Below are 16,302 nucleotides of genomic sequence, written 5' to 3' on the forward strand. Positions count from 1 at the left end.
TCCAATAATCAGGAATTCACACTTAGCATCAATGATCGTTAGCCTGTCGTGCAGCATCCAATTTCTAATGTCCAGAATGCAACTTTCCATTACAACTAGAGCAGTTTGGCAGGAAGTGCCATCAGGTTTAAATGATAAATACAACTGTGTGTCGTCTGCATAACAGTGGACATCAGGTAAATGGTCTTCAATGATGTCAAATATTTTAGAAGCATAAACCGTAAATATAAGTGGCCCTAAGCAAGACCCTTGAGGGACATCACAGTGTAGATCAAATTTCTCTGACGAGTACCCTGAATAAAAACCAGGCCAGAACTTTGCCAGATATCCCAACTGTAGAATCTAAACGTTGCAACAGGATGGTGTGAATACGTATCGAAGCATGGCAGCACTTTTCCACTTGATAAGCAAAAATGACATGCCGAGGAATGAGGAATGCGTATGCGTGTGGTAGAGTGCCGTGGAATGCGGATGCGTACGGGGGGGGGGGGTTGGAGCTACTGCGTACGTACGTAAGCCACGCGTACCGGGGGGGGGTCTGAAAAGTCGGCATTTAATGCCTACGTACTTTATGGACGGCCCCTAACAATGTCATTTAAGAACACAAGCGATGTAATTCATACTCCTTGTGATGGAAGGGGGCCATACTATTAGAAACGGCGATCTCTTGCACACAGGAACAATCATGAGTACAAAGCCTTTTAACAGAGCACTAAAAATTCCGCCTAGATTGGAAACTAATAGCAAAAACGACTTAATTGGATTTTCTGAAAAAAAACCCAACAAACAAACGAACGAACGAACGAACGAACGAACAAACAAACACCCCAACAACCCAACAAACAAACTAAGAAAGCCAGAAAGCCTGAAAGAAAATGATTGGCAAAGTCGCACCCCGGCCCTGTACGGTTTCAATGGCCCGCTCACACTTCTTGCCGCCAAGACCATTTTGTGTGCATGGGTGCTATACTTGTGAATTTATTAGTGAAAAGGTCTCTCTTGCACCACGCAAGAATCCTTCTGCATGCCGCCCCACCCCCGTTTTCAACTCCAGTCTTGTCCCCTATCTCTAACCACTTTCCTAGATTTATACCGCTGCTTCCTCTAATTTCACCGCGTTAATTAGATCGTCTACCAAAATTACCGCCGCCTGGGTCCACAAGTGTTCTTTTTTGTGATCATTTTTACATTCCAATGAGACGCGTTGGTGTTATCATTGTGCTTTATTCAGGGATGCTGGAAGCTTTACTTATACACGTTGGACCACCGAAACTGCATACTGACTGCTGTGTCGTGGTTGTTTATTTTGAAGACCACACTTTTCACTATTTGTTGATCACCATCACCAATACACGTGGTGCTTGGGCCAGGCTTATGCTTTAAGGCGGCGCTGTTGCATGAGCAGTATAGTGCCGTGTAGACTGTTGACAAGCACATCGGCTACACATCCGATCTAACGTACCTGTACTGCATGTGAATGTACTGTACATGTACTGTATATTGTCCGGCACATCGGCTATACGCCTATCAACGGACAAGTACGCTACAGTGTCACTTTATAATGTTGGTCTGATCACCCTCAGCGCGCATAGTAAAAACCTCGATCTTACGTCTGGTTGGCACCCGGCCCCTCACGTTTGGAAACGAACACCTCAAGAAATTTTTCCGACTCGCCAATAAACTTGCAGCATTCATGATAAGATGGAGAGGACTGGAGAGGTCTTGGAGCAAGGGCGCAGCAACGGGGTACAACCGCAGCACCGCATTTTACCGGTAAATTTATTGGCGTTTCAGAGTCTTTTTGTTGTGAGTGTACACTGGTATCAAGCACTTTCGCGTGCTGTGATTATTCCATCCACTGTACTGCAGCAAGTGCCTAGGATCGCGGGGGGGGGAAGTATAAAAGAACTTAACATTTTTTTTGGGCTGGATAATTGTCCCTTGGCAGTAACCGTATGTCCAAACACATGGTAAACAAATGAGAATCAATCAATTAATTAAAAACTTACTTTTGTGAACTGTTTGCAGACTATACACAATATTTGAAAGGTAGCTCTGTCAGTCTGTGTATCATGTATACACTATGACTACTATGAGCAGATAATAGGATACTCTGTGTTATTCAATTATGCATAATTATAAAGTTTAATCAGGGCTAAAAATTGTTAATCTCTTTCAACACACTAACATGTTGGTTCATCTGTACAAACAATTATTTTTTTTGTACCTAATGCAATAGAGTTTGGGTACTCTGAGATACATGTAAGTTTTGATTTAATTTAAGTCATGTTAATGGAATGATTAAAGAATTAACCTTGTTGGTTCTGTACAAATCCTGCATGGAGTCATGAAAAATTAATGTTTCATTGAATAAAAAATATTTCTTAGTTCCAAAATTAGTGTTTCTCTATTGATATACATGTATTTTTCGTGACTGGCCATCATTGGAACTATACATGGTATACTAAATACGGGATAGTGGAGTTACAACACTGCTTTCTTTCTAATGCATAGGGTGTCATGTTTTTAAGATGAAACAGAACTTTCAGCAAGGTCAGGTTACTTGAAAATGACTTAAGAGGGACAGAGTATACAGTACAGACACCACTAATGCTTCCTCTGTAGTGACTGTTCAGCTGTCTGAAAGCAATAAATGTTCTCTAAAGTCAAATTTACATGAGCATTGAATAAAATGAGACCAGTCTCATGGACTTTGTGCATAGGGTGTCACGTGGCAATTCAAGTGGAATTCTTTTCTGTTAGAATAATGGGAATGTTAAAAAGGCATAAAATCTCCATGAACCCTTTTTAAAAAAGCATGCTACAAGGGTGTGAATATATGAAGCAAGCAGCATTATCTTTTCAACATTCTCATCATAACGTTGAATTGATTATTAGTGCAGTGACAGTAGCTTGTATATGTTTTTGAGATACCATAACTATGCTGACCGTCTGGCATTCATTCAGTTCTCACCATGGATAGTACTGATGTTGATGATCTCAATTTAGTGCAATTCATGACTTGCTATCATTAAAGCTCATTTCAGCTAATACAACTTGGCCATGCATCAGTTCCTTTGTAACGATGTTGTTCTCAGTACAAGTTTGGGAAAGCATTCGTAATACACGCAAAATGTTTTTTCCCTGGGACAGCTTAATGTACACAAGGCTTAAAAAGCGCAGTGTACCACGGTAAATCACAACATGCAACTTACTCATAATGCGCAATTCATGATTCACACAGCTCAGAGGTGCATATTTTACAGCACTGTATGTACATGTACATTACATGTACTTTTGTCCCAAAGCAATTTTTTTCTATAGTGATCAAAAAAATTGAAACTTTTGTCAAGGTGAGACATAACTTGTGTGAAATGGAGTCATTTACGCATCAGCAGATTTTCACCAATAAAAAGCCTTCTGGTAAAAATACACGTAGCTTGGGCTTGAACGACAGCATGACAAAACTTAGACAGTTTGGGCATTTTTGTGTGTTTTGAGATAAAGATAAGCCAAAAAACCTCTTCAATTCCAGACTAAATTTATTAGAAATAAAATTTATATGACTTGTGTTACTATTACTTGACATCGATAGGATTCATTGCATGACTCACAAGTACCCTGTTTATCCTGGTATCCTACATGTACGTGTAGAATGCTCTGGGAATTTCTGATTTTTCTAGGAAGTCCCTAAATTTGAGTAAACATCTTGACACAAACCTGGATAACCAGAAACCAACTTACTGTGAAAAACCCTGAAAACAGTGAGCAAATAAATGTAACTTACTGGTAGATTAATCAAACTTTTAAGTGTGACAGTATCTTATTCCAGAGATTTGATTTTTTAAAAAGATCTAACAGTCAAAGTAAATCATGTTGAAATGCAGTAGAAGGTTGAAGGATATTTATTGTATTTTAATGTATTATTAGTCTTTGAGTGTTTCCTCATGATCACCAACTTGTACATGTTAAGTATGGCTTGGTTGTGCAAGTGTTGTGTGTCTTGACTTCAGTATTTTCATTCTTTTTGTATTTCAATGTAGTTTTGTCAATGTAAATGTTTTCTTTGTGATCATTAAGGGACATTCACATTGCATTCGTAGGTTTGAAGAGGATCAGGTGAAGTGAGATGGTATACATGTACATGTATAGTACCGCACCTGTACCGGGTACCATGCAGCAAGACATGTACATACTGTACATGTACGTCCAGTGGTCCCTTCATTGAACTGCAAAAATTATCTCAGTTGGAAACTTATTATGCTTGGTTTCTTTTTTGTGTTCTTTTGCCCAGCCAAAGCATCACCATCCCTTCTACAGTCAAGCCATGACATCTACATTCTCTGTCAGTCATGCCAGACGGCAAGAGATCTTGCGTCGTCTGGAGATGATGAACGGGCGAGATGATTATGATTCCGATGAAATGGATGGGGAACTGAATTATGGGGATGAAGAGGAGCTGGAAGAAGACAAATTGACAGCTGAGGATAAAGAAATTGACTTGTCCCTCAGACACCTAAACACAAGCAAACTGAGTCCAAACCCTCATCCGATATTCCCTCCGAGGCATTATAAAACCTCACCACCCAGACATCCAAAGACTCCTCCCCCGGTAAATGGAGGCCCTGTTCACTATGAATCTCACAGAAGAAGGAAATCACTGTCGCCCACTTCAGCAATTAGAGAATATGCTGCACAGGGTGACAGAGCGTGTGATAGGTCTTCACTAAAGCGATCGTCTACAGAGAGGTCTTTGGAGAGACCCAGCGTTGAGAAGTCACCCTCAGAAAGTCCCTCCTCACCAGAGACCTCAGAGAGGTTCTCACAAGGAAGAGGTTGCACAGAGAGAACCCCCTTCGAGAGGTGTCAGAGTGAGAGGTGCTCGTCTGATGATGAGGCCAACTCTCTCAGTTGCTCAAACCAACCAGAGGACTATTCCATTAAACTGGAGAAACCCTCCGATTCCAGCCTGTATTCTGAAGATGAGAACAACATCTCTGAAGACACCAAGCCTGTCTCACCAACAGTATTCAAGGAGGCAGGGAAGCCGGGGGTAGGAGGGCAGTCAGAATGGACCTTTGAGGAGCAGTTTAAGCAGGTCAGTGTTGTTCAGTTTGCTTTTCTCTTAGATATTTTTTTTTTTAAAGACAAAGATGAAAAAAATACCCCAAACTGTACGTGTCCATACACTGTACATGTGCAGTACATGAATGGTATGTCCACATTCACTCAGTTTGCGTTGGGGGTCCACAAATGTATGCCCATTGAAAAAAACAATTTTTTTTAACCAAAGTTTCAAACGTTAAAACAAAGCACATTGAAAAATGCCAAAGAACGAAAGACTGTGCAATTTTTTGAATGTGTGTGCTCTTAATAATTTAGCAATGATATGATGATATGAGACATCCATTACCAATTTTGCCGTTTCCCATTTCTGACCAGAAACTCTGTGCCAAATTCTTATTCTTCTATGCTGTAGGATTTGTACACACTTTATAAATTCTGTTAAGTGCACTGATGATCCACTACTGTACATACATGTACATGTAGAGCCTATGGTTTAATGGTCCATTCAAAGGATATGACCGTCGGATCACAACAGATCTTCCATATGCCCAGTTTATACTAATATTGTCAACATTGGACAATGCTTTGATGCCAGTTATGAGTTAACGTTGTACCGGTGTATAACTTTCAAGGTACCGCTACCGCTTGGTCTTCCATCAGGCCATTTCCCTGTGATGATAATTTCATTTCATGTCAAATGATTTCCAGTGGAATAGCTGAACATGAAATTTTGTATACGGGTAACTTACACAAAGGTACATGTTAAATAAACTTGCCAAAATATTCTTTAAAAATATGTTTACTTTACATAGACTGTTAATTTGGAGTTCATGTTCCCATCCCCCAAAGCAATCCAGGTTGTACAATAACCTTTTTTTCTACTGGCCATTTGGATCAGTGCAGTCAATACGTACACGTACTGGTATGTTTATCTTGACTGGTCTGTCACAAATTGGGCTGGTGTGTGCATTAGATTTTTAAAATTACCTTGTAATAAAAGATAACAAATTTACCTTATATTGTCCACTCAACTGAGGAATAGAATTGTGAAGTGTTTTGATAAGACAGATTTCCGTAAAAAGTGCAAAAAATTTGAAATTTGCATCTCCACTACATGTACTTGTAAATTAATATCCTTTATTGCTGAATGTGTTGGGAATTTTCTTTCTGAATATGAACAGGCCCAGGGTACATGTATTAGACATCATACATAAAAATTCAATGAAATAAATTATAAAATTGCAACAACATTGTTCTGTATTGGATTTTTTTCCCTTTTCAATTTAGAGCCAGTCAATTTTATTTTGGACAAGAAATAAAACGTTTAAAGTTGAAGCTGTGGCAAGAGACACAAGAAACTACATGTACCGGTACATTGTACCTGTACCGTACTTCATCCGTGGTTCTTTCTTTTTGGAGTTTGAGTACATGATGTATGTAAATTGGGACTCTTAATAGTGAGTGGTTGTGCTCGAGTTAAGTATGTTTAAATATGAATATGTATCTGCTTTGGAAAGAAATGTGCTTTATAGATCTGTTTCCTTGTACTTTTGTATAATTACATCTACACTTTTTTTGACTGCTCTGATGTAAGAGCATTGCGCCCAGGGGCAAACAATTGTTTTGTCATACCTCTGTTTTAAAGAATTTATCCAAGGAAACAAGCTCTGAATTTCAAAAGTTTAGAAGATGTTAGGCCTAGTGTCAAACTGTATAATTAAAACAGATGTAAATGATATCACCTGCAAATGCATTGTTCCCTCACTGTCTTTAATTGCATAAACTTTAATGTGAAAGTAGTGCAGGTACCAGCGAGTATAAGTTCACATGTAATGTAGTCTGATTAGCAGTCCCTGCATTACTTTGTACGCTGCGGAGACTGGAACGAGTCTGTTGTACGAGCGTGACCATTGATCAAATTCCCTGGTAAATCATGCACAAAATGTATCATGGGTACAACGCAAAACTGACTAAATGAGCAAAAGTGGTCACTCTCAAACATCCCGAAACTCTTCTGTCTCATGCGCATGCACGTGTTATTGGCAGAATGAGATGTTTCACGGTGAGTGTGATATATGCGTATATTGCCTTGTCATATGATCATTCTGGGCCAATGAATAGACAGTATTCACTGAACATTCAGCAATACCAAACACTAGCCTTTTGCTCCCAAACTTTACGTACACGTACTTCATTCTGCTAAATTGTTGCAGAATGCCTCTATTCGTGAAAGTTGTCAAATCTTAGTCCTTGGAAACTGAAATGTGTGAATATCAAGGATTTTCAACTGTTGAAATGACTCAAAAAAAAAAAAAATTAAAGTTGTACTTGTTAAAGAACAAAGGCCAACACAGTTTGTGTCACAGGTACATGATACATGTGTGTACTGGCCACTGGTGCTCACACTGTATGCCAACCAGGTGACAGTCACATGAAAAATCACACTTTGTCATTGTACTACTGGTACGTGTGAGACAAGGATTTTGACCCCTAAATGAGTACTTGAAAATGAAGTACAGAAAAGAGAAACCCATTTTGTAAATTTGCTCATTAAGTTCATCAAATGCTTTGATATTTCAGATCATTTCCAACATTGTTTGTACTGCATTATTGTTGAATCAGGACACATATACGTGTACAGTCATCTGTGCACAATAGCTCCTTGCTCCTGGCTCTTATGCGGAATGTGTTTTCACCACATCACAGCATGCGGTGAAAAATCTTGTCACATCATTGTAAGTAGTTTTTAAAGATAAACTAATACTCCTTTTTCTTTAGGTTTATAAATGTAATAGTTTTCCTTTTAATGGGAGCAGATATTTAATAAAATTGGGGGAAATATACCTTGACCGGTCCCTGGACCTCATCAATAAGGATTTTATTTGTCTGTGATGATTCTGACTGGCATTTGGCCACTGGAGTAGTGTTACATGTACATTGTACATGTACACGTACTTGTATGTTGGAACCCTGCATGCTAACATTTCAGGTGCAGCTTGCACTGCGACTCAAAATATGTTTGACAAAAGTGACATGATCTGCTGGCCGATACTCTGGTGTTTAAGGAGATTCATTTCCTATAGATGACTGATTCTTTCTTGATGAGTCACTACCTGAAACCACGGATTTTGTTTCAACATTAAATGCAGTTTGCACTTTCTGTTGTTGATCCAATAACAATACCATTGTGTTCTCAAAGGAAAGGACAGTCTTATGTACATGTATTTGCCATTAATTTCAAGATGTGCTTCATAACCTCTGGAAGTTTTTATTTAATTTTTAGAAATGCACATCTTAAATGTTTGAAATGAGTTTCAATCTTGGAAGCACATTTGTACATGTATACATGTACATGTAGTATGCAATGGTCTAGTCATCAGACAGTGAATGTGTGTGCAAAAGGAATATTGATAAATTGTTTGCAGAGTCTGGTTTAAAAGTGTGGTCTGATGACTGGTCAGACCAGTCACCTGTCAAAAAAAGGTTGAATAAACTGCAACATTTCTGTTGTGACTGTGTGCTATTCTCGAATCCCACTTTGCTCCCCTATTTCCTGTGCTGTGTTCTCATTTTCCCAGTGCTGGATTTCATGGCCTACTAACAGGACCTTGCTACTGTTTGTTCTTACGCACAGAGTCTCCAGTGGTTGTGTTTGCATTATCAGGTGTTTCTTAGTATTGGATAATCTGTTTGCCAGTGGGGAAATCCAGGGAGGAATGTTACAGGTCTTTGGCTGGTTGCATAAAGAGTAATTCTGGAGAAGTTTCCTCACTGGACACTGGATGGTTCAATAGCCCTTAAATTTCCAATTTTTTTCAGGACTTACTGGTACATGTACATGTACATTTAATTTAAGCATGTTTGTATTTCCATATTTCAGTTGTGTTTCTACTTAATGTACAAAGTCAATGCACAAAGTGTTAAGGACCTTTCAATATCTCCCTCAATCAATCGAGCACCTGTACAAGTGCAGTGTTTTCTTTTTTGGTTTGTTTTTAACTTTCAACCATGTCAGACGCCATGTACATGTAATGTAAAAGTGGCTTGGCAACCTCTCACATTCTCACTTTTAGATCCCCATGGCCAGAAGCTATCATTTCATCTACCATTTACCAAATAAGAATCACTAGCTTGCTTTGCATCTCAAGACTCGGCTAAAATGCCAGCCTGATCCCCATCCATTAATAATTCACCTGCCTTTGTCTGATAACATGTAGCGCCACTATAGACCCCATGTTCCTTGCTCCTCATCCTTCCTTATAAAAAATTACCTGAAGGAGTGCTGAAAAGAGATAAGAACCGATCAATGAAAGTAGGGATTACATCCGTAGGGTCTTGTTATTTCAATGGCGTCTTTTATCAGGGAGCATTGAGCCATCTGTCGCAGGACACCAAGGTAGTGACAGGTACATCACTGGCAGTTGTAATCTAGGAGAAAAAAAGTGGATTGATGCTGGGTCTACTGTATTTTAAAGTGACTTCAATGAGGGAGGGTTCAGTCACAGCTGAATCGGCCAATGATTGATTGAATAAATAATAACATGTCTCTTAGTTTTCTTCTTTGAATGGAGCAGGAATGCATGCAGGGATATTGGAAAAGATGTTGCAAGGGAGTTCTAGTAGCAGCTATCACTGGCACCTACCATACATGTATACCCCATTTTATTGACTGGAAGGGCCTTATATGCAAATTCACCGCTTTTTCTTCCAAAGTTTATCACTATTGAATGTTCAGTCCAGTCTGAATGCCATATGATACTGGTACATGTACATGTATTATACTTACATACATGTACATTTAAGTATTGCCAAGTATCATATAATGCCTTTGTAACTGAACAGAAACAGTTCCACCTTTTATAAGGTACATGTATCTACCGTATTCTTTGTTGTAACCGGAGTTAAAATTCCCTGAGAGGTAATCCATAGATGGTTGTGCGGAACAGTTCTGAAAGACATCACCTGCAACATGAGTTTCAATAATTGGACTGCTATGTGAAGAATAAAAGAAAGACTAAGAGCTGAGCGTCACAAGGCAAACTGATCTACATATTTTTCCTCTGTTAAAGTATGAATATCAGGAATGACCTTCTTGGGGTTATCTAGCTGTCATAATGAGAAAGGCAATTATATCTTATTGGCTGTGTATTTCATACATGTAAGTCTCTACATGCACCACATTTCAGATTTTATTTGTATACATGTTTTTGTTTCGTTATCCTGTTTTTTTAATGGCCAGGGAACAGAATCATAACTCCTGAATAAAATATTTATGATGTTCAAGATGAAATAGGTACATTAAGCCTGATGAAATCAGTCAAGAGAAGACATTGAAGAAAACCCACATTAATGTGAAATATTTGGGAATCTTGCAGGAATAATCTAACTAAAGGGATTGGAGGAATCATTAGAGATGAACTAAGAATGCATTGGAAGGCGAGAAATGTGTGATTCCAACAGCAAACCTATGCCAACCTGAATTTCTGGTATAAGTCTGACTCAAATTGTACTTTATGTTAAAGGGTAACTGCTATCAATTTGTTTTAGTTTCCAGTTCAGACTTTCAAAATGTACCTTTGTTTCTGAATAACCTTATTTCCAACTTTTGTTTCACTATTTCAAAGGGTATTAAATGCCCTTTTGGTCTATGTGTGATTTTGGTTTTCATGAAATTTCCATAACTGTGATGTCATTCTAGAAGAAAGTCCCAATGTTATACATTGGTTTGTACACAAAAAAGTGCTGCAAGTTTTGAAGATTTTATAGTAATAATCAAGCATCAATCCCTTTCTCAATTGTTTTCAGTAAGTACATTCTTGGTTTATGATTGAACAGAAAAACCTATAAATCGTAGTATGTCTTCCCTGGGTGACGCCCTCAACAGTGCCCTTGGTTGTCCAGGAAAGCATGGCTACCCCATAATTTTAAGTTAAAAAAGTGCACTTTTCAATGCATTTAACCACATTGCAATGTAACTAAGGGTTTTCATACATTGAAGCACAGTGCAAAGTTGCAGAATAATTATGTCTAAGAAAAATTTGTTGCAGCTACAAATTTAAATGTCAAATGGTCCAGGGTTGGACCTGGGTTTACATTTAACCTTTGAGATTGTTATAATGAGATTATATATGAGGTGATTTCTACGTACATTCCTGTTCATTTATTGTTAGGTGAAAGAGGAATACTTCCTTCACTTTAATGGTTACATATGCATATACATGTACATGTATATATACATGTATGTATGTTTACTCTAAAACTCATGAATGTCCTTTACAAAAAACAGTTCTGTGCATGTATGTTCAGTTGATCAGTCACTAACGCAACTAGCAGTTTTAATGATGAAAGCAGTTTTCTGCCCTTCTACCCCCAGACTTCCTTCAGACTTGATTTTTTTCCCCTGATTTTTATCTGCCAGAAACACCTTTTGTTTTCTTGCGTCTTGGCTTCCTGCCATGGCAGTTTCCACCTTAATTACGCCCGCTCTTATTGGCTAGTTCCGTCTGATGAAAATGTGATTATCAAAGAAATTGGCACCCGATGGATTGTGGATATCCTTTGTTATGAAATAATTCTATTTTTGATTTCCTGTGTGGAAGGCGCTTCTAACTTGTTTTGATGTAATAAATTGTCCAGACTGATTTTTTGACACAAGCATTTCAAAAGACTTTGCTGTCTTCCACATACATGTACATGTAAATGAACTTTTGTACTGTGTGGATTAGTTACAAACAATGTTATGTATCCGTATGTTTGTTGTGACATCTTTTTATGAATGTGAACAACAGTGACATACCGGTACATAATATTTATTCAATTACTGGTGTCTGCAGCATACATGCATGTACATGTACATATAATGTATGAACATAACAGGTCTCCATTACATTAAGGGGCCTGTTTCTTTTGTAAAAGAAGTCAGGACCGACTTGTAATGACCAAAAAATTGTTCTTAGAACCAGTGCTGTTGACGTCAGTTGCTGACTCTGACTTCAGTGGGACTTTTTGACCTGAGAGAGCACTTGACTTGGATAAAATAAGACTTAGGACTTGACTTGGAAGAACATGACTTGCAACTAGATTAAATTTAGCTTTGTGGTATATTTTTATTGAAAATAATAAATATACTTTTGGGTGTCCACACATAATTGGTTAAAAAGAAGCCCTTTTAATGTACATGCACATGTAAGCTAGGGAGCGTACAAAAGCAAGCTGCCTTTTTCTCCATGCAGTGTGCAGTCAGGCCCACCCAGGTGGGTCGCAAACTGCGATCATGAGGCGTGTGTTTTCTCAGAAGTTGTGTTATTCGTTCATCAGCGCAGCAATTATTTATACGCCATACTTGTACATGATCTGAAAGTATAACAGAAGAAATTTCTTTAAAGGGCTGGAAAAGAACTACACTGTACATGTACTACCCCCATACTATAATCAACACCAGACTTGTGAAAACTTGACTTGACTTTAAAAAATGACTTGGTTGGTACCGAAGTGTGATGTCACTGTGAACCAGATAGTGTAAGCTAATGGGGTACATGTACAGTATGTTTGTTGGTTCACACACTGGTTCTTACATCATGTACTAGTACATGTAATGCCTTTTACACACAGGACTGTATGTGTGACACATTCACTTCGGTACTCTAGCTATAACAATTTTGGTCCCATGCATAATGTGTGTTGCCCCTTCATAACCTGATCACCTGTACAGTGTACATGTACAGTGTACTGTACGTGTGTATATAGTGTACACACCTAGTTTGTGTGTACAGATTCATGCATACAACATACATGTACCTATCATGAGCAGACACAAGGTCTTGAGCTGTTCGATGTGTTTGTACTCAATGCAATCTTGCTGTCAGCTCCAAGACCTGGCCGAGGTGATTGCCCTCAGAAATAACGAAGTGACTGTTCATCCATAAATTAATTGGCCCTGACTACATACATGTATTAATTACAGGTAGTATGTTCACAATTTGGCATTTGTGCTAATAGACATGGTCTGTTGAGACAAATTAACTTTTGATCAGGTGGGGATTGCATATGCATGCTGTACATGCAGTTCTTTTCACTGTCACAGCACACTGTGATGTAGGTTGATTGTTCTTGCAGTCAGTCCTCTTGAGACCAGACAGGTCATATGGTGTACATTATTATGTTCTCTTGAGTTTATTACTACTATCTCATTCGTGTAGTTTGGATCCAGCCTCTGCAATGACAAAATTAATCATGAAGACATGTTTATGACACTCTACCCTTCCACAACAATTAATGTACAACACACTCTACATTTTCAGCATATTACCTCAAATCCCCATGATGCCATTAGTGCAGCAAAGGCATTACTTCAGTTCCTTGTAGTTGTGGGTGTATTTTCCTCAGTACATGTGCATGTACATGTAGGTCACTGTTTATGTCATTGCCCTCAAGAACTTTTACGAGCTTGATTGGTTTTCTTAATTTTACCCTTAATTCATGCAACCCTTGCTACATATACATCCATATTCACGGCCATTTTTCTGTGAAATTATTAAGTACAGATACATATAAAACACAAGTTATTTGTTTTTGCCTCTTGAAACTGAGCACTCGATAATAATGGAAAACAGAGCCAGACCAATTTTATTTGAAATTTTGCCACATGTTCCATACCTCCATTGACATTGCAGTAGTTTATACAGAGTTTATAAGATCAAATTGATATTTCTTCATGTCAACATGTATGTAGAAAAAACTATCAGTACTGGCAGGATCGTAGTCACTCATATCCGTTACATTTACTTGCGGGGGTCACTCATGTCCATTACATTTACTTGCGGGGGTCACTCATGTCCATTACATTTACTTGCGGGGGTCACTCATGTCCATTACATTTACTTGGGGGGGGGTTAATCATGTCCATTACTTTTACTTGCTGGAAATATTGCAAATGAAATGTAATACTGGGGCATCACATTATCATTCATGTCATGTACATTCATTCGTACATGCTCATGTACAAGTACATGTATATCTGATCATCTTGCTGGTAGAGGGACATATGAGCATATTTTGTTTTGTTTGCACGACTCCTAATGCAACAGATGGCCTAATTGCACCTATGTGCTGAGTAGCAGACAATATCATGTATCAGCATTGCATCAAGAAGACATTTTTAACTGCATCTTTCTTAGGTCTCAGCGATAAAGATGCAAGACAACTTTAAACTGACCGTTATTTATGAATGATCTAAAAGAAACTATTTTATCAATTTTCTAGTTTTCCTGACCTTCAAATACCATCAACTTTTAAGGGAATTAATGAAGATGATTGTATTAAAAATAACAATAAAGCAGAAGTAGATATTTGTCTGTTCTCAGGCATCGTGTTTCATGTTGACTTGTTAAGTAGTGATCAGCTGTGTTTTATTGGGGGCTCTGGACTATGAATCAGATGTACCCAAATCACCCAGTGTTTGTTGGTATTTGTTAGCACACAGTAAATAGATGCCAGAAAATCATATGAAGATGGAGGCAGAAAAGAATTATTTGGAAATCTTTTGAATTAAATACATGCACTCATCACGTTCTCATGCCTGAAATGAACAGCAGACTGGAATGAACTTGATTTGCAATGTAATCTTAAAAAGCCTTCTTAGATTAATTTTGGCAGATAAAGTGTAAATTGTGGCCATACCAATTTACTGCACGTGTCATATTAAAGTGAAGTTCATACATACTGTACATGTACATGTGAAGGCATATAGTGTACATGTGAGAGGTTCATGCGTGGAGCCAAATAAAAAAGCTTTAAAAAATTGTCATTTTTTTGACTCAACATTTATTTCCGTTTTGCAATCAAGTTATACACAAGGTCAATAAATGAAAGATTTATGACTACAAGAGTGAAAGTTAAATAAGACCATGAGACATTGAAATAAAAGGAGGCAAATACAGAGGCATATTCAGAAGACTAAGTCTTCTACAGAAATGCCTTATTAAGACAACAAAAAGGTCCTCCTTTCATCAGGAAAACTGTTGGCTGCTTACTTGTTTTTAAGTGTGCAGTCCATTATTTGCAGTTATTCAAAAAATACTGACAAAATTATCGTCGAAAAGCATACTTGGTTAAAATATGGTTATTGGACTAAACTCCCTGTGAAGACAATCTTTTTGGCAAGCTATCATTTTGAAGAAAATAATGGAAGAAGGCTGCTTCCAATGATGCGTCTAAAGATGCATTTTTTGAAAACTGCTATTAGAAGCATACTCAAACATTGCCACAACACATGCATGCAGAAGTGATTACTATAATTCGTTGGCTCAGTGCGTGACGTCATTCAACTGAGTGTGAGAACGTGTCCCAGATGTCGAATTCAGGCGCAGTTCAAATTGTCAATACATGACTGAGCAACTTTTGATCTGAAATCAGAATCCTAGAATATTGTTTTTGTTGGAATATACATACCCCGGTACATTTGCTGAACCAGTTGAAACTCATCAGGTTTGCTCTTAGGTTGCATTCTTTAGATTTGGAGTAATTGTGTTGCCTCAAGAAACATAATACACAAATGACAAAAGATAAACTGTACCTTAAATAAACATGTGAGATGCTAGCAACACATTAAAATTCAACAATTTTCATCTTTGTTACAGCTTTATGAATTGTCTGATGATCGAAAGAGGAAGGAATTTCTGAATGAGCTGTTCTCATTCATGCAGAAAAGAGGTAAGAAGGCGCCATCATATTGTCATTGTTGGTGCTGTACTTTTTGTTGCTGGATTAGACATTGTAATACATGTATATCTTGAAAATTTACACATGTGGTTAGATTTGTTTCATTTCATTTGTTCATGACGGTATTGCACATGTACATGACAGTATTGTATGTATGATGTACATGTGGTATTGTCATAGTGTAAATCGTCAGGTGCCCGGCAGAAGGGCATAAGCGCACTTACGCCCTTTCGCCGGGAAGCATGATCACAGCAGAAAAAATGTTCCCGGATATAATTTACTAGGAAATCAACCTGGGCTGTACAAAAAACAACCTTTGAACAACTTATTAAAGGACTTTGGAATTTGTTTTTACTTTTTGCCAAGAATTCTTCATATATCATACATATGTTGCATACTTTTGTCCTTTTGTCACAAGAAGTTTTTAGGCAGTGGTCATGCTTCCTGGCAAAAGGGCCTAAGTGCTAAGTGCTGCCTGGCACATGACGAAATGTTCATGTACTGGTACCATTTGAC

At 38.0% G+C, this 16,302-nt stretch overlaps 1 protein-coding gene across 1 annotated transcript in view; it reads left to right on the top strand.

Annotated features, from left to right (window-relative positions):
• The first annotated feature begins 1,191 nt into the window (after positions 1 to 1,191).
• LOC110977286 (AT-rich interactive domain-containing protein 3A-like) overlaps positions 1,192 to 16,302 on the top strand; it is a 59,000-nt gene continuing 43,889 nt past the window's right edge. The window contains exons 1-3 of the mRNA XM_022231269.2: positions 1,192 to 1,773; positions 4,295 to 5,098; positions 15,705 to 15,777. Coding sequence (XP_022086961.1) covers positions 1,702 to 1,773; positions 4,295 to 5,098; positions 15,705 to 15,777 — 949 coding nt within the window. The 5' untranslated portion in view covers positions 1,192 to 1,701. The remainder of the gene's footprint in view (positions 1,774 to 4,294; positions 5,099 to 15,704; positions 15,778 to 16,302) is intronic.

This window comes from Acanthaster planci, linkage group LG05 (assembly GCF_054643075.1).
Source record: "Acanthaster planci isolate LZ-2023a linkage group LG05, COTS_SCS, whole genome shotgun sequence".
Taxonomy (NCBI): Eukaryota; Metazoa; Echinodermata; class Asteroidea; order Valvatida; family Acanthasteridae; genus Acanthaster; species Acanthaster planci.